General features: G+C 40.6%; 1 protein-coding gene across 2 annotated transcripts in view; it reads left to right on the top strand.

The window, feature by feature from the left end:
- The window catches only part of RSU1 (Ras suppressor protein 1), a 237,398-nt gene that overhangs the window by 119,933 nt on the left and 98,312 nt on the right, over positions 1 to 19,153 (top strand). For both annotated transcript variants that reach the window (XM_001093095.5, XM_028826023.2), the window contains one exon: positions 11,168 to 11,300. In XM_001093095.5, coding sequence (XP_001093095.4) covers positions 11,168 to 11,300 — 133 coding nt within the window. The remainder of the gene's footprint in view (positions 1 to 11,167; positions 11,301 to 19,153) is intronic.

The following is a 19,153-nucleotide window of genomic DNA, read 5'->3' as shown; positions in this document are numbered from 1 at the left end:
TGAGAATTATGGAGACTTATGTGTAGAATCTTTGTCTATGTGGGAGCGTCCCTAAATGTAGCTTTTATTTTGTATTGGAGTCTTTTGTGGTTAGCTTCCATGTGAGGATTCGCTGCAGAGAGGAGGTGATCTTTCAGCTGTTATTATGTCCAATCTTGATCCCTTCTGAGCAAATCAATTACTTGGGTTTGGACAAATCTAGTATAGTAATGATGGACTGTACCCAATCAGCCACTTTTTTTTTAGTTTTACCTTGTTAGACCACAATCTTATATATTTATGAGTGAATGAGAAAGCATGGATTTTGGAGTACATTAATTTAAAAAAGCTCTCTGTGGTATTATTTTGAAATTAGGAAGGGAGGGAATGCTACTTTGATAACATGAAAAATTTGCCTAGATCGCCTCGATTGCTTACTATGTGATAAATGGTGCTGCTAGGCACATGTTTCAGGATTTTGAATACTCAGGAAGAATTCTTAGAGTGTGATTATGGAAACAACCAATTTCCATAAGTGAAAATGAGCATGCTTATTAATGGGGCTGCAATTGCCTATTGCATTCAATCACATTTATAACCAGCAAGGAGAATGAGTGTTTTGCATGATTTAGTGTTTACACAATTGCAGTTGCATGGCAAAGCTTGCTGTACTAGAGGCTTTGGAAAGAAGCATATGTGGTCCTTTTGCGGGTAATAAAATGGAAAATCCAATTTGCAATTGCAGAATAAGCCTCTGAGTGATATACGATCTTCATAGCAGCATCGGTCAGAGGGTCACTGCTAATCACGGTGCTGCCTGGCTTCCCCAGTGGCCTGCGCCTTCCGACTGAGGAGTGAGCAAAGTGAATCTGTGTCTGGGAGCCAGCCAGCGTGTCTGTAGACGCACCACTTTCTAGCTTATTAGATCCTCTTTGTCACAGTGCTTAATCCTGCTGCCTGATCCTTGTTAGAACACCACCAGAGCGCCGTTCAGCCTTCTAATAAAGGGGATGGGTGAGGGCTCCTAACTCAACGCACTGAAGCGTGCGGCGTCAGGGCGATTGCAGGCTGACTGACAGCGGGGTGAGATGCTTCCTGCATGTTATTACTTAAAAGGGAACCTACCTCCGACAGCTGACAGACGAGCTCTGCTGAGGCAATGGTAACTTGTTGCTAGGCCAATATGAGTCGGGTGTCATCTTTTCACACAGTATAATGGCCAGCTTTACTCTAATTATATTAACCCTCTTCTGAAATTGCTTCATCCCTGACTGGTGCAGAGTGAGGAAAGAGAACCCAGAGACAAATCGCTTGCTGGGAGGATCGCAGCGCTACAGAAACAGGTATTGTGTTATCCACCGGTGACATTAAGTTGGAAAACAAAACAAGCATGCCCTATTACAGCAAGTCCCGGTTCTAACTCCGCAGAGACATTGCTCTGTTTGGCTTACGCAGTTTCCATCCCTGTCATTCATAATGGTTTCCTCCTTTAAGGTTTGCCCTGGACATTATACCTGGGTTTCATGGTTCTTTGTTAAAAAGAAAGAACAACATCAAACAGGAAGCTTTTTTCTTTGCTTTTTTCCCCAGTGAACCCTAATCATTCTTTTCTATTAGGCTTCTAAGTTCAGGTAGCTTTAGGAAGCACTTGTGAATTTAATTTAGTAGCATTGCTTAATACTGAAGTAAGCAGATGAGGGTGGGGAGGGTAACCCAGTCATCTGTCCCTTCCTTCCCACTCCCCATCCCAGCTAAAATGTGCAGATGGGTTGAAAGTGATATAAGTAAAGATGATCATGAATAGCCTGTGGTCCTTTCTGTTAACCCTGAGTTGCAGACATTAGCGTGTGACTCCTTTTCCCTGAAGGGAGTATGTCTAGCTCTCATCCAGTGTCTCCTGTGTGCTCCAGTTAGCAGCCGTCATTAGCAATCTGTGATGCCTCTGCCGTCTCCACTGACAGCACCTAAATAGAGACATCACTTGGGATTGACAGATCTCCAGGGGGTTGCAGGCTTCAGACAAAAGGGCCCAGAGAACATGGCTGACCTTTCTTGGCATTATTCTCCTTCCATGAGTGGCAGTCAGGGACCATAGAACTTTAGTGTATTATTTTCAGAGGATTACCACTGAAAAGACTGCACGCTTAGTAAGATGCTGTTAATAAGTTAACAAGAGGCAGGCTGTGTGCGTTCCAGAGTGGTTTTGCAAGCCATCAGTAGTAGAACACGGGTGCTTCTTTCCTGCAGAAACACGTACCTATTCCTTAAGTTTAAGGGGGGGCCTTTAAAACCAGCTTTGCTTATAACATACCTCCAGTTTCAGATGATCGGGGCAAGCCTTGGGGACTCGGCAGAAGCAAGCTTGTGACGCAGGCTAGAGTCGTCTCTTCCCCTCGTTACCCCAAGCAAGTCTTCCCAGGGCAAATTTGAAATCGCTGAGGCTTGTGTGTGTCATCCTTCCCGGATCCTTACCCTGCTCCACGTTGTTCTCATGCTTGCCAAAGTCCCTGAAAATACAGTGTAGTAAGAAATGCTCTGTGCCCAAATGTAGCTGACTTGCCGCCTCTTTTCACTCTTCCCAAAGTGGAAAAAAAAAAAAAGGTGTGTTCCTGCAGTTCCCCTCTGAACCAGATGTTAAAAACAAAGCACTTGTGTAAATGATTGAATATCCTGGATGCTTCTTCAACAGAATAAAATTCTACCAACTAGAAGTTCCGACTATATTTCTCATTAGGATAACCAATTTTGCAGAAGAAGGAAAGATATTTAGGGCAAAATACTCACTAACTAGAAAATCCCCTTAGCTTAGGAATTCATTTCTGTCCTATTCCATAAATATGCAGTTTATACGTTCATGGCTTCTGCTGCTTTTTTCTCATCCACTTTGCAATACACATATTTTTTCTTTTCTTTTTTTTAAACATTCTTGCTCTGTTACCCAGGCTGGAGTGAAGTGGCGCCATCTCGGCTCCCTGCAACCTCTGCCTCCCAGGTTCACGCAGTTCTCCTGCCTCAGCCTCTCGAGTGGCTGGGACTACAGGTGCGCACCTCTGCGCCTGGCTAATTTTTGTATTTTTAGCAGAGGCGGGGTTTTGCCCTGTTGGCCAGACTGCCATGTGGTCTCGAATTCCTGACGTCAAGTGATCCACCCACCTCAGCCTCCCAAAGTGCTGGGATTACAGGCATCAGCCACCACGCCTGGCCAAGAATACACGTATTTTTTCCAACCACCTCAAGTTTATTTTTTTCATAGTTGATTCTATGCTGATGTCTGTGGGCAGAGATTAGAGGCAGGAAGATGACAAGATGTAAGCATAGGCTGTTCTCAGGTGAATGTTTTAAGACACGTTGAGCTCCAGCACTGCCATCCCCACCTGATGAGGACATTGCTGCACCGTGGTGACTGTTGTGTGGTTTGTAACCCCTTCCCTTACTAGCCCTGACTCCTAAGCACGATGGGCAACATACCATTGTGCACATAAAATACGACACGTCAGAAATAGACTTGTTTTTACATGGATGGCTTCTTTCCAGGAATGTATATTATATTCATTTTTAGGAAAAGAGAAAATTGGAGAAAAAAAAATCGTGAAGGAATTATATGGAAGACAAGATATATTGAGTGCAGCAAACTAGATTTTAAGAGGAAATAAGAATTATAGAGAAATGTAAACAAGGGGTCAGTTTCATTCTTGGAACTCTAAAAACCCCCTCCCTAAGTAAAGATAAAAACAAAGATCAATGGCAGCCCCTTGCCAACAAGATCAAACCCAGGTGAGATACTCAGCTAAGCAGAATGCATACCACTAAGGGTTTTCATTGGCCCTAGGCAGCTTTCTGACTCATGGTTTAGAGAATCAAGCTCACTGATTTCCCAAGTGACTTAATATCTGACTAACGATGTTTCACCATTAAGATGAGGAAATTGACAATATTGACAATCTTGGAGAGAAATGGATCTGCTTATTTTTGTACCGAGCGCCAACAAATTCTTAGTAGCTTTGGGAAGATGATGAATTACTCTATGTTAATATTTAGTAGTGTCTGTTTTCTTTAAAAAGATTCTGTGAAATTGTAGTCATTTTTCTTTTCTTTGTTTTTCTGAATAGTTGCAAGTTCATAGAACAAAAAGGAAAGATTCAAAGTATCTATTATTTTGTTTTAAGGAGCAATATTGCATTATCTTCCTCATAAAAAATTTCATTTATCCTTTCATTTCCGAAGCTCAGATCAGCTAGGCAATGATTTGCTTTGTGCTATACTTGCATCCCAGAATATGTTTTCATTGTCCTGAGTTACCATCTGTGAAAACATAGACAGTAGAGCCTGGGAACAGCAACAACATATAACTTCAGTTGTGTCTTAGAAAGAATCATTGCTGTATCTCTAGGTTCAAACAGTCCCAGGCCATGGACGAGAAGTCTGAAAATTGATATCCTCAGTAGGACTTTTAGGGACAGACCTCCACATACATCCCTGCTGCCTAACTTCTCTTTCTCTGTTTCTCATTTTCATAGGTGAGTGCATTTTAGGAAGTTCTTTCACGCATTGCCTTTTCCATTTTTGAATACATAAAAAAGAAAAAAAAAAAACCAGTCAACTGGTCGTCAACAGAGCATATCTAGATAAGGGGTGCTTGCTGGCTTTTTTAGGCTACCTTCATTAACTCAGCCTTATCTAGATTGATATGTAACCTGATAGCCTCACCAAACACTGTAGAAGGAGTATGAGATTGGCCGGGTGTGGTGGCTCACGCCTGTAATCCCAGCACTTTGGGAGGCCGAGGCAGGCAGTTCACGAGGTCAGGAGATCAAGACCATCCTGGCTAACATGGTGAAACCCCGTCTGTACTAAAAAAATACAAAAAATTAGCCGGGCTTGGTGGCAGGCACCTGTAGTCCCAGCTACTCAGGAGGCTGAGGCAGGAGAATGGCGTGAACCCGGGAGGCGGAGCTTGCAGTGAGCCGAGATCACGCCACTGCACTCCAGCCTGGGCAACAGAACAAGACTCCATCTCAAAAAAAATAAAAATAAAAAATAAAAAATAAGGAGTATGAGATTGAGCATCAGTTTCAAGTCTTCACGCTGGCTTTTTCATCTTGGGCATGTTAGTTAATTTCCTTAAGTTTCCATTTCTTTTTTTTTTTTTTTAATTTATTTATTATTATTATACTTTAAGTTCTAGGGTACATGTGCATAACGTGCAGGTTTGTTACATATGTATACTTGTGCCATGTTGGTGTGCTGCACCCATCAGCTCGTCAGCACCCATCAACTCGTCATTTACATCAGGTATAACTCCCAATGCAATCCCTCCCCCCTCCCCCCCCATGATAGGCCCCGGTGTGTGATGTTCCCCTTCCCGAGTCCAAGTGATCTCATTGTTCAGTTCCCACCTATGAGTGAGAACATGCGGTGTTTGGTTTTCTGTTCTTGTGATAGTTTGCTAAGAATGATGGTTTCCAGCTGCATCCATGTCCCTACAAAGGACACAAACTCATCCTTTTTGATGGCTGCATAGTATTCCATGGTGTATATGTGCCACATTTTCTTAATCCAATCTGTCACTGATGGACATTTGGGTTGATTCCAAGTCTTTGCTATTGTGAATAGTGCCGCAATAAACATACGTGTGCATGTGTCTTTATAGCAGCATAATTTATAATCCTTTGGGTATATACCCAGTAATGGGATGGCTGGGTCATATGGTACATCTAGTTCTAGATCCTTGAGGAATCGCCATACTGTTTTCCATAATGGTTGAACTAGTTTACAATCCCACCAACAGTGTAAAAGTGTTCCTATTTCTCCACATCCTCTCCAGCACCTGTTGTTTCCTGACTTTTTAATGATCGCCATTCTAACTGGTGTGAGATGGTATCTCATTGTGGTTTTGATTTGCATTTCTCTGATGGCCAGTGATGATGAGCATTTTTTCATGTGTCTGTTGGCTGTATGAATGTCTTCTTTTGAGAAATGTCTGTTCATATCCTTTGCCCACTTTTTGATGGGGTTGTTTGTTTTTTTCTTGTAAATTTGTTTGAGTTCTTTGTAGGTTCTGGATATTAGCCCTTTGTCAGATGAGTAGATTGCAAAAATGTTCTCCCATTCTGTAGGTTGCCTGTTCACTCTGATGGTAGTTTCTTTTGCTGTGCAGAAGCTCTTTAGTTTAATGAGATCCCATTTGTCAATTTTGGCTTTTGCTGCCGTTGCTTTTGGTGTTTTAGACATGAAGTCTTTGCCCATGCCTATGTCCTGAATGGTACTACCTAGGTTTTCCTCTAGGATTTTTATGGTATTAGGTCTAACATTTAAGTCTCTAATCCATCTTGAATTAATTTTCGTATAAGGAGTAAGGAAAGGATCCAGTTTCAACTTTCTACTTATGGCTAGCCAATTTTCCCAGCACCATTTATTAAATAGGGAATCCTTTCCCCATTTCTTGTTTCTCTCAGGTTTGTCAAAGATCAGATGGCTGTAGATGTGTGGTATTATTTCTGAGGACTCTGTTCTGTTCCATTGGTCTATATCTCTGTTTTGGTACCAGTACCATGCTGTTTTAGTTACTGTAGCCTTGTAGTATAGTTTGAAGTCAGGTAGCGTGATGCCTCCAGCTTTGTTCTTTAGACTTAGGATTGTCTTGGAGATGCAGGCTCTTTTTTGGTTCCATATGAACTTTAAAGCAGTTTTTTCCAATTCTGTGAAGAAACTCATTGGTAGCTTGATGGGGATGGCATTGAATCTATAAATTACCTTGGGCAGTATGGCCATTTTCACGATATTGATTCTTCCTATCCATGAGCATGGTATGTTCTTCCATTTGTTTGTGTCCTCTTTTATTTCACTGAGCAGTGGTTTGTAGTTCTCCTTGAAGAGGTCCTTTACATCCCTTGTAAGTTGGATTCCTAGGTATTTTATTCTCTTTGAAGCAATTGTGAATGGAAGTTCATTCCTGATTTGGCTCTCTGTTTGTCTGTTACTGGTGTATAAGAATGCTTGTGATTTTTGCACATTAATTTTGTATCCTGAGACTTTGCTGAAGTTGCTTATCAGCTTAAGGAGATTTTGGGCTGAGACAATGGGGTTTTCTAAATATACAATCATGTCATCTGCAAACAGGGACAATTTGACTTCTTCTTTTCCTAACTGAATACCCTTGATTTCTTTCTCTTGCCTGATTGCCCTAGCCAGAACTTCCAACACTATGTTGAATAGGAGTGGTGAGAGAGGGCATCCATGTCTTGTGCCAGTTTTCAAAGGGAATTTTTCCAGTTTTTGCCCATTCAGTATGATATTGGCTGTGGGTTTGTCATAAATAGCTCTTATTATTTTGAGGTACGTTCCATCAATACCGAATTTATTGAGCGTTTTTAGCATGAAGGGCTGTTGAATTTTGTCAAAAGCCTTTTCTGCATCTATTGAGAGAATCATGTGGTTCTTGTCTTTGGTTCTGTTTATATGCTGGATTATGTTTATTGATTTGCGAATGTTGAACCAGCCTTGCATCCCAGGGATGAAGCCCACTTGATCATGGTGGATAAGCTTTTTGATGTGTTGCTGAATCTGGTTTGCCAGTATTTTATTGAGGATTTTTGCATCGATGTTCATCAGGGATATTGGTCTAAAATTCTCTTTTTTTGTTGTGTCTCTGCCAGGCTTTGGTATCAGGATGATGTTGGCCTCATAAAATGAGTTAGGGAGGATTCCCTCTTTTTCTATTGATTGGAATAGTTTCAGAAGGAATGGTACCAACTCCTCCTTGTACCTCTGGTAGAATTCAGCTGTGAATCCATCTGGTCCTGGACTTTTTTTGGTTGGTAGGCTATTAATTATTGCCTCAATTTCAGAGCCTGCTATTGGTCTATTCAGGGATTCAACTTCTTCCTGGTTTAGTCTTGGAAGAGTGTAAGTGTCCAGGAAATTATCCATTTCTTCTAGATTTTCCAGTTTATTTACGTAGAGGTGTTTATAGTATTCTCTGATGGTAGTTTGTATTTCTGTGGGGTCGGTGGTGATATCCCCTTTATCATTTTTAATTGCGTCGATTTGATTCTTCTCTCTTTTCTTCTTTATTAATCTTGCTAGTGGTCTGTCAGTTTTGTTGATCTTTTCAAAAAACCAACTCCTGGATTCATTGATTTTTTGGAGGGCTTTTTGTGTCTCTATCTTCTTCAGTTCTGCACTGATCTTAGTTATTTCTTGCCTTCTGCTAGCTTTCGAATGTGTTTGCTCTTGCTTCTCTAGTTCTTTTAATTGCGATGTTAGCGTGTCAATTTTAGATCTTTCCTGCTTTCTCTTGTGGGCATTTAGTGCTATAAATTTCCCTCTACACACTGCTTTAAATGTGTCCCAGAGATTCTGGTATGTTGTATCTTTGTTCTCATTGGTTTCAAAGAACATCTTTATTTCTGCCTTCATTTCGTTATGTACCCAGTAGTCATTCAGGAGCAGGTTATTCAGTTTCCATGTAGTTGAGCGGTTTTGATTGAGTTTCTTAGTCCTGAGTTCTAGTTTGATTGCACTGTGATCTGAGAGACAGTTTGTTATAATTTCTGTTCTTGTACATTTGCTGAGGAGTGCTTTACTTCCAATTACGTGGTCAATTTTGGAGTAAGTACGATGTGGTGCTGAGAAGAATGTATATTCTGTTGATTTGGGGTGGAGAGTTCTATAGATGTCTATTAGGTCTGCTTGCTGCAGAGATGAGTTCAATTCCTGGATATCCTTGTTAACTTTCTGTCTCGTTGATCTGTCTAATGTTGACAGTGGAGTGTTGAAGTCTCCCATTATTATTGTATGGGAGTCTAAGTCTCTTTGTAAGTCTCTAAGGACTTGCTTGATGAATCTGGGTGCTCCTGTATTGGGTGCATATATATTTAGGATAGTTAGCTCTTCCTGTTGAATTGATCCCTTTACCATTATGTAATGGCCTTCTTTGTCTCTTTTGATCTTTGACGGTTTAAAGTCTGTTTTATCAGAGACTAGTATTGCAACCCCTGCTTTTTTTTGTTCTCCATTTGCTTGGTAAATCTTCCTCCATCCCTTTATTTTGAGCCTATGTATGTCTCTGCGTGTGAGATGGGTCTCCTGAATACAGCAGACTGATGAGTCTTGACTCTTTCTCCAGTTTGCCAGTCTATGTCTTTTAATTGGAGCATTTAGTCCATTTACATTTAAGGTTAATATTGTTATGTGTGAACTTGATCCTGCCATTATGATATTAACTGGTTATTTTGCTCGTTAGTTGATGCAGTTTCTTCCTAGCCTCGATGGTCTTTACATTTTGGCATGTTTTTGCAATGGCTGGTACCGGTTGTTCCTTTCCATGTTTAGTGCTTCCTTCAGGGTCTCTTGTAAGGCAGGCCTAGTGGTGACAAAATCTCTAAGCATTTGCTTATCTGTAAAGGATTTTATTTCTCCTTCACTTATGAAACTTAGTTTGGCTGGATATGAAATTCTGGGTTTAAAATTCTTTTCTTTAAGAATGTTGAATATTGGCCCCCACTCTCTTCTGGCTTGGAGAGTTTCTGCCGAGAGATCTGCTGTTAGTCTGATGGGCTTCCCTTTGTGGGTAACCCGACCTTTCTCTCTGGCTGCCCTTAAGATTTTTTCCTTCATTTCAACTTTGGTGAATCTGGCAATTATGTGTCTTGGAGTTGCTCTTCTCGAGGAGTATCTTTGTGGCGTTCTCTGTATTTCCTGGATTTGAATGTTGGCCTGCCCTACTAGGTTGGGGAAGTTCTCCTGGATGATATCCTGAAGAGTGTTTTCCAACTTGGTTCCATTTTCCCCCTCACTTTCAGGCACCCCAATCAGACGTAGATTTGGTCTTTTTACATAATCCCATACTTGTTGCAGGTTTTGTTCATTTCTTTTTCTTCTTTTTTCTTTTGGTTTCTCTTCTCGCTTCATTTCATTCATTTGATCCTCAATTGCAGATACTCTTTCTTCCAGTTGATCGAGTCGGTTACTGAAGCTTGTGCATTTGTCACGTATTTCTCGTGTCATGGTTTTCATCTCTTTCATTTCGTTTATGACCTTCTCTGCATTAATTACTCTAGCCATCAATTCTTCCACTTTTTTTTCAAGATTTTTAGTTTCTTTGCGCTGGGTACATAATTCCTCCTTTAGCTCTGAGAAATTTGATGGACTGAAGCCTTCTTCTCTCATCTCGTCAAAGTCATTCTCCGTCCAGCTTTGATCCGTTGCTGGCGATGAGCTGCGCTCCTTTGCCGGGGGAGATGCGCTCTTATTTTTTGAATTTCCAGCTTTTCTGCCCTGCTTTTTCCCCATCTTTGTGGTTTTATCTGCCTCTGGTCTTTGATGATGGTGATGTACTGATGGGGTTTTGGTGTAGGTGTCCTTCCTGTTTGATAGTTTTCCTTCTAACAGTCAGGACCCTCAGCTGTAGGTCTGTTGGAGATTGCTTGAGGTCCACTCCAGATCCTGTTTGCCTCAGTTGAAAATGCAGAAATCACCGGTCTTCTGTGTCGCTTGTGCTGGGAGTTGGAGACTGGAGCTGTTCCTATTCGGCCATCTTGCTCCGCCCCCAAGTTTCCATTTCTTTACCTACAAAGTAATATTAGTATCTGACCTTACGGATTGCTGGAGAATGAAATGAGGAATGATTTTAAAAGGTCATTAGTCTTTAACACTGCCATGTTAATGAGATTCATTTAGGGCTGATTGCGAGATGTGCTTATGCTCTTATACTTGAGTGACAACAATTTGACTTGGGTAACATTCCTGTCTTTCTCCATTTATACGCTGTCTTGATTGATGAAAAAAGTGGTGTTGATCAGATTGGGTCCAGATCAGCCAGGACAAGGCGTGATGCATACTGACATTGTCAAGATAGAATTTCAAGTGGTTTTCATATTATCACTTGTCTTAATCTTGAACAGGTCATTTTTGTCTCTGCAGCAAATATCTCCTTCCCTCCGCTCTGCTTCCCTTTTCCATCTGTCTTCTTTCTTCCTTCCTTTGTTCTTAATTTCTTGGGCCAAGGTACTGTCATGACTGTGTACCTGTGATGACTCAGGTTAAGAAATTTAAAAGACATCAAATGATCCGGGAGGTACTTAGGGTTTGATTTAGGGTACTTAGGCTGTGTTTACTGAGAAGGACTTCTTAGACCTGCTCCGTATTGGATGAAGTGACCTTCACTTTTTTTTTTTTTTTCCTCCAGGAAACTTGGATTTAACTGGTCAGAAGCAGGTATTCAAAGCAGAGAACAATCCCTGGGTGACCCCCATTGCAGACCAGTTCCAGCTTGGTGTGTCCCATGTGTTTGAGTATATCCGTTCTGAGACATACAAATAGTAAGTAGACTCTGATTTTCTGAAATAGTAGACTGTGATTTTATAGTATTTATAATTATGTCTTTAAAAATATTATGTGACAGTATCCTATTGGTGGCAGTTAACACTTAGCATTTTAAAATGTTCTATTAAAAGCTGCATGTTGGCCAGGTGTGGTATGGCTCACACCTGTAATCCTAGCATTTGGGGAAGTCGAGACTGAAGGATTGCTTGAGCCCAGGAGTTTGAGACCAGCCTGGGCAACATAGCAAGACCCCATCTCTACAAAAGAAAAAGAAATTATCCAGGCATGATAGTGCATGCTTGTCATTGTAGCTATTCTGGAGGATCACTTGAGCTCAGGAGATTTGAGGCTGCACTGAGCCGTGGTCATGCCCTGCACTCGAGCCTGGGTGAGAGAGCAAGACCCTTTCTCAAAAGAAAAAAACAAAAACAAGAAAAACAGCATGTGGTCATTGTCTCTACTTGTAAATTGTTTTTTATTGACATTTTCAAGGGAATTTTTACCGATTTTCTTTAGAGAATTTTTGAGATATTAAATTAGTTGAATGTTCATGGCACTAAGGAAATTCACCATTCAGATGAGAACATATTTTTTTCTTCTGTGAATGCAAAGAATTACAAGTGTTCTGAACAAAATTGTTAAGCAGTTTATTTATAAAATCAGTAGAGAGTACTAGCAATGCGTCATTCTATTACAGAGAAGCTTTTACTCTAGTGAGAGGATAATCTCTTAGAGAAAAGGAAAAGGCAGGAGAGGAAGCGGAATCTGCCGGCTTAAAGTCACAGCACCAAAATACCTCAAGTCCTCACTCCAGGTGAAAGGAGTCTGTGCAAAACTGTCCCAAAAACCTCACCATTCCTGTTTCTTTATTCCTCCATGTGTCAAGGCTGAAAGGAATTCTGCCACTTCCACGTGCTTCTGTTGTTATATCTACCATCATTATTTTCCTACCTTACCCCAATCCCCAGCTGCAAAACAAACTGTCATTTATCACAATGTTTACCTGACCCCAAATGCTGAGATCTAGTATAATTTTAAGCATCTACAAAAAAGACAAAAACATCCACAGTTAAATGTAATCTGTTTTTGTGTCTGGCGTCAACTTTTAAAATTTATTTTTAATTAATTTATTTATTTCTTTAAGAGACAGAGTCCCACTGTATTGCTAGACTGGAATGCAGTGGCACAGTCACAGCTCACTGCAGCCTCAAGCACCTGGGCTCAGGCAATCCTTCCACCTCAGCCTTTCAAGTAGCTGGGACTACAGGCACTTACCACCATGCCCAGCTAATTTTTTATTTTTTGCAGAGACGGAGCCTCCCTATGTTGCCCAGGCTGGTCTCAAACTCCTGGTATCAAGCAGTCCTACTGCTTTGGTCTTCCAAAGTGCTGGGATTACAGTCATGAGCCACCATGTCCAGCCTGGCACCAACCTTTGGGAATGTGCCAACTATTGGAAGAAAGATAGAAGATTGCTAAAGGTCACATTTAGTTAAGAGTTTTGTTTCTTTCTTTTTTATTTTCCTTGGTGTCAGAAATATGTCCCACACTCAATAAAACCCTGTGAATCTGTGCCAGGCCAGTAGGTCAGGATTGATTGGCAGGGCAGAACCTCTGCCCAGAAATGACTGACTGCGTTCCTGTAGTCTTGCAGCCTGAGCGCCATGCTCCTGGTCAGACATTGCTGGGGCCATGTTTCCACCAGACAGAAACAGAGAAGACAAGCTGTAAAGAATAATGGCCTGCCTGAGCACGGTGGCCCACGTCTGCAACCCCAACACTCTGGGAAGCCAAGGCGGGTGGATCACCTGAGGTCAGGAGTTCGAGGTCAGCCTGGCCAACACGGTGAAACTAAAAATTCAAAAATTAACTGGGCATGGCGGAGGGGCGCCTGTAATCCTAGCTACTCAGGAGGCTGAGGCACAAGAATTGCTTGAGCCAGGGAGGCAGAGGTTGCAGTGAGCCGAGATTGTGCCATTGCACTCCAGCCTGGGTGACAGAGCGAGATTCCATCCCCAAAAAAAGAAAAGAAAAATGAACAATCGCCTTAAAACGAAATATACTAAAATTGCCAAAACGATACCGTATCCTCCTATATAAAAGCAATGTAAAGCATGGTTTAGATTATTTTAGACAATACTGTGACACTTACAATATAAGTCTAAAGACTTACCTTAAGGATAAAATGTGAAATAGGTATAGGATGTGTATTAATTGTTTCATAAGCCATATAGATACGTACAGTTATTACAGATTCAATCTTTTTAAAAAAATATGAATATAGCTCACCCTTGGAAATTAGTTAATTATGAAAATGTGTGAAAATATAGTCACAAATTAGCAGATGATTGTTTATCTTGTTCCTTTTAAATTGTTAATCATTCCTATCATGAGTTTTAGAGGGCTCTATTTTTTTCTTAGTAAATGGGAAGCTATTTAGAGCTTGGTTTGTACGGTATCTTGAAAAAAGTTATTCTGTATATGATAGTATACAGAAAAATACATGAACAAACTCCTAGCCATCTGGAATTAGAGGAAATTCTCTATTATTCTGGTTAACAATTTTTAATTTTCAGTAGATGAGTTTATAATTTACAGAGGATGAGAATACATTGCATGTGAAAGTGCTTTTAATTTTAAAAGATTGAATTGTGAGTTTATGGATTTTGTATTACCTCAAAGTAATTATTAAGCAAATTAATCACCATTTTGGACTGTTACAGACTATTTTAATTTATTTGAACATGGTTAGGATTCTGGATAAATGAGAGGTATTATAACGTAATTGGTATATCTGTTTTTATGTCTGTTATTAACATCCTATTTTGGGGGGTTGGCATAGTCTAAGCAATGTGTCTGCTAACTTTTGCTGTTTCATTTCCTCATGGAGACTTGGATTACTTTTTATGCAGTTAAGTCAACATTCAAAAGCTTCGGTAGGCTGGGTGCAGTGGCTCACGCCTATGATCCCAGCACTTTGAGGTGAATCATGGGGAGATTCACCATGAGGTGGGTGAATCAGTTGAGGTCAGGAGTTCAAGACCAGCCTTGCCAACATGGTGAAACCCCATTTCTACTCAAATTACAGAAATTAGCCGAGTGTAGTGGTGGGTGCCTGTAATCCCAGCTACTAGGGAGGCTGAGGCAGGAGAATCACTTGAACCCAGGAGGTGGAGGTTGCAGTGAGTTGAGATGGCGCCACTGCACTCCAGCCTGGGTGACATAGTGAAACTGTGTTTCAAAAAAAAGAAGCAGAAGCTGCAGTAAGCATAGGAGAGCCATTGCCCCCTTTCCACTGGGACCAGTTGGTTCCATAATGGCTGCTTTTAGGGGCATCGACATGATCCTCTGCTGGGAGGTCACAAGGGACATGAGCTCTGCTAGGGCGGGGGCCTGCTGTGAGTTCTCTTCTCTCCTCCTTGGGAAGGAGAAGAGGGTTGGTTACTTTGTGTATTTGAGTTTTTTGGCCTTCTCTCATTCTCCTGTAGTAGCTGTTGTCATCCCTTTGTCAAACATACTAGCCAAAAATGGACTGTTAGCCGATAAGACAATAAGTCAAACTTTTAGTCATTAAAAAAATAACAATAACTGTACAAAAATGTCACTGCTGTGTTTCACCAGATTAACATACACTGATTTTCAAAATTAAGGGCCTCCTTTATATGAACAGATCTGTACTATATTAGTATATCCTCATATAATTAGAACCCAACTCACCTCTTGGTTTGAAGCAGCCATTTCATAATTAGGGAATTTTTAATATCCTATCTGAAAAATATTATGCAAATTAGCAGGTACTTGGTGACTTTTAAAAAATATTTTATATGTGGCAGCCTTCGGGGGGAGGCAGTTTTTTCATGATACTCATAGTTTTTTTAAAAAAAGCAAATTTCACATTAATTGCCATAGTTTTGGTCTTCTATTCTAAAACTTACAGTTCCTGCTTTTCACTTCTTTGTCTCTGTTGTTTAAGCCGCGTACTTCCCCTTTATTAAAGGCAATCCTTATATATTTATCAGTGTCTGTGTGTTGCGGATGTGTATTTATCTGTCTATCTTTAGACTACCATTGAAAGCATACTTTTGGTTTTGGCACTTAAAATGCCTGTGAACCTCCTCCTCCTTCCCCCACCCCAACCCCTTTTTTCTAACCAGTTAACCCATTACCTAAATGAGAGGAATAAAGAATGAAAAAACTTACCGTAATGTTTTCTTTTCATTCATGTCTGTGGTCAGCGTTCACAGTGACCTTCCTCGGGGCACATCCTCAAATTCTTCTGAGTCTAGGGCAGAGAAGATGGATGATCTGATTTATAGGCTCTAATGGACTCCAAGGGGAGACATGGATGCTTGAAACAAAACAATGAATTCGTGTGTCAGCAGAATTAAAATTAAAATACTTGGAGATGACTTAGCTTCATGAAGACGGGAACTTGTTCCGTTAAGCAGGAGGGGTGTGGCTGGTAGGATGTTGAGGTACAGTACTTCAGAGATGGCTCTTTGGAAGTGACATTTTGGGGCATTAATCACGGCCCCTTCATCGTGTCTCAGGTGGAAGCTGCTCTCTGTTCATCTTTCATGCCTTCCACAGGGGAACCTGTTGGCTGGTGTCATTGAGTTGCTGGTTAGCATAAAATGACGTGCTTGGTTGGGTGGTTGAAGCTCACATCCTACGCACATCATTATGTTTTTAAACTGTTGCTGAGTTATACAATCATGTGTTAACTCTTTATTTGGTGGTGGTTGTCTCTTTGACCTCTTTTATTTCTGTGAAGCAGAATTATGATGGAATACTCACCACTTGTTAAGTTTCCAGAAGGTAGATTTTTCTCCCCCTTGGAGCGACAGTCAGGTTGAAGTCAGCACCCTTGACAAGATTTTTTGTGAAAGGGGGTAACTCACACTTTCCACATTTCCATCAAGGAACGTGGATAGCAACTGCAAGCCATTTTAAGAGCTGACAGGTTAACTCTTGTCAACAAGTTAACAAAAGAAGAGGTTTGACAAATGTTATGCTGAAAATGCATCCGTTGAAAGAGGTATTTGGCAAACAGGCGTCATCGTGAAAACTGCAATTTGCCAAGCATGGCAGTCCTAAAGCCTCATTTCCAGCATGGCATCACTCAAAACATGCTTCCTCGTCATTTCTGCCTTGTCTTTTTCACCTTTCTTTTCTCTCTCCAGGAAAGTTCCTTGCTAATTTGTTTTCTGTGTGTGCCATTTTTTTAACCTTAAATGAAGTCCAGCCGTACTATTATTCATATTAGTTAACAGAAACATTTTAATAAAGCAGTCTTTGGTGAATGGTGGGAAACCATGAGATAAAAGCTAAGAATTCCTCTTTATTAGAAATCTAGCCAAATAAACCATACTGTTTGATTTATAAGGAAGCATTCTTTTGGCTGTTGGTTATTGTTTTTCACATGGTTTTACTTGTGAAATTAAAGCTAAGTAATGTTTTATTTTTCTTCTGCACTCTGTGCAAACCTGTTACAAGCTATAATGGACATAAATGGGCTTTATTAAGCAACTACTATATCCTCTAATGACTGCTGAGTCAGTGGCCTAGAAATCCTTTAAATAACTTCACTGATATAACTGGTTCACCAAAAAGCTAGGGCATTTCAAACCTAATAGGTGAGCCCATTCATTTTAAAATAGCCCTTCACTGCAGGAAATTATCTCTAAGAAAAGCTTAATAAACATATGATGAAGTGTAAATGGGTGCACAGAGCTAGCAGATGGTTTTATAAATATCTTCACAAAGATGGAGGAGAGGGTTAAATTTCCAGGATCTTTCTTGTGGTTAGTAAATTGAGCATAGTGACAATCAGTGTGTAGAACAATGTAGACTCTTCTTTTTCATTGCTGTATCTGAAAATAGCTCAGATTAAGCCACAGAAAAACAATATTTCTGTGTAGTAGACATAAAAATGAAGAACTATTTTTCTTTAAAGCTTTTTTTTTTTTTTTTTCCCCTTAGAGATACAGTATCACTTTGTCACCCAGGCTGCAGTGCAGTGGCGACCTGATAGCTCACTGCAGCCTTGATCTCCAGGACTCAAGCAATCCCACTGGCTCAGCTTCCCTAGTACCTGGGACTACAGGCACACACCACAATGCCTAGCTAGTTTTTTATTTTATTTTTTTGTGGAGATGGGATCTTGCTATGCTGCCCAGGCTACTCTCAAACCCCTGGCCTCAAGAGATTTTCCTGCCTCAGCCTCCCAAAGTGCTGAGATTACAGGCGTGCACCACCGCACCTGGCTTTTAACATAAAGATTGTTTTTGCTTTTTAAATGTTGACTATGTATTCTCTTCCTGGTGATATATATTTTCTTTACAAATGCTACATTTTTATATTATTTTTTCTTTTTTTTTTCTGAGACAGTCTTGCTCTGTTGCCCGGGCTGGAGTGCAGTGGTGCGATCTTGGCTCACTGCAAGCTCTGCCTCCCAGATTCACACCATTCTCCTGCCTCAGCCTCGCGAGTAGCTGGGACTACAGGCGCCCACCACCACACCCGGCTAATTTTTTGTATTTTTTTTAGTAGAGACAGGGTTTCACCGTGTTAGCGAGGATGGTCTCGATCTCCTGACCTCGTGATCCGCCCATCTCAGCCTCCCAAAGTGCTGAGATTACAGGCGTGAGCCGCTGCGCCCGGACTATGTTTTCTTTTTTAAAGTTGAAAATGCATTATCACATTTTATCCATAATATATGACTCAAAGTTTTGGCATCTCTGGACCTATTTGCAAGAAAATGTGTTGCATTTAACCAGTATTGCTAAAGAGTATTAGAGAAAAGGGAAACCCATATAGTATGTTATATTTGGGGTGGTATTGTATCACATCTCTTATTTCATGTTAACTTCAATGACAAAATTAGGTAGCATCACATTTTAAAACACAAAGAGCTCCAGAATGTTTATCCTACTGAATAAGAGTAAGCCAGTTTGTAATATTAACTTTTGAAGGCTGGGTGCAGTGGCTCATGCCTGTAATTCCAGCCCTTTGAGAAGGTGAGGCAGGAGGATTGCTTGAGCTCAGGGAGTTCAAGACCAGCCTGGGCAACATAGTGAGACTTCATCTGTATAGAAAATGAAAAAAATTAGCTGGGCATGGTGGCACATGCCTGTAGTCTCAGCTACTCGGGAGGCTGAGGTAGGAGGATCCCTCGAGCCCAGGAGGTCAAGGTTGCAATGAGCTGAGATCACACCGCTGCACTCCATCCAGCCTCAGTGACAGAGTGAGACCCTGTCTCAAAATAATAATAATAATAATAGTTTGATTTTTGGTTTAATTGCCCAACTGTTCCTATATGTGGTCATGAGGCATTAATTACCCTGCTAAATTGTTACTTCCCTTTTTAATATGACAGGAGGAATACAGACGATGTAAGGAAGAATACATAACAGTTCTTACTCTCTTCTAAGTGTTTTGATAGATTTCTTAGTATATTTTGCATTTAAAAGGATTTTGTTTTCTGCCTTGTAACTTGGTTAACACTATTATTCATATATACTTCACAGGTAACTAATATTTTCCCCTTTTTTGCATTTTCATAATTTATTCAATATATGATTTCATAGGCTTTTGAGGCTTTACTTTTCTATAATTTTATAGCTCATGCAAAATGGTTCAGTTTTTTAAATGTCCTTGTTCCCATTTGATATTTCTGAGACACTTGGATTCTGTGAGTTAAGTTGAGAACTTCTGTCCCCTAATCCTATGAAAGTAAAAGGTGAAACTCTACTAAGGTGCAAAAACCAGCTTCAGGAGACTAGCTGTATTCCTGAAGGCATCTAGTAAGACTCCATTTTATTCGAGTCCTGTTCTGGAATGTTTTTCA

This window comes from Macaca mulatta, chromosome 9 (assembly GCF_049350105.2).
Source record: "Macaca mulatta isolate MMU2019108-1 chromosome 9, T2T-MMU8v2.0, whole genome shotgun sequence".
NCBI lineage: Eukaryota > Metazoa > Chordata > Mammalia > Primates > Cercopithecidae > Macaca > Macaca mulatta.
This window is presented reverse-complemented; position numbering and strand designations above follow the sequence as displayed.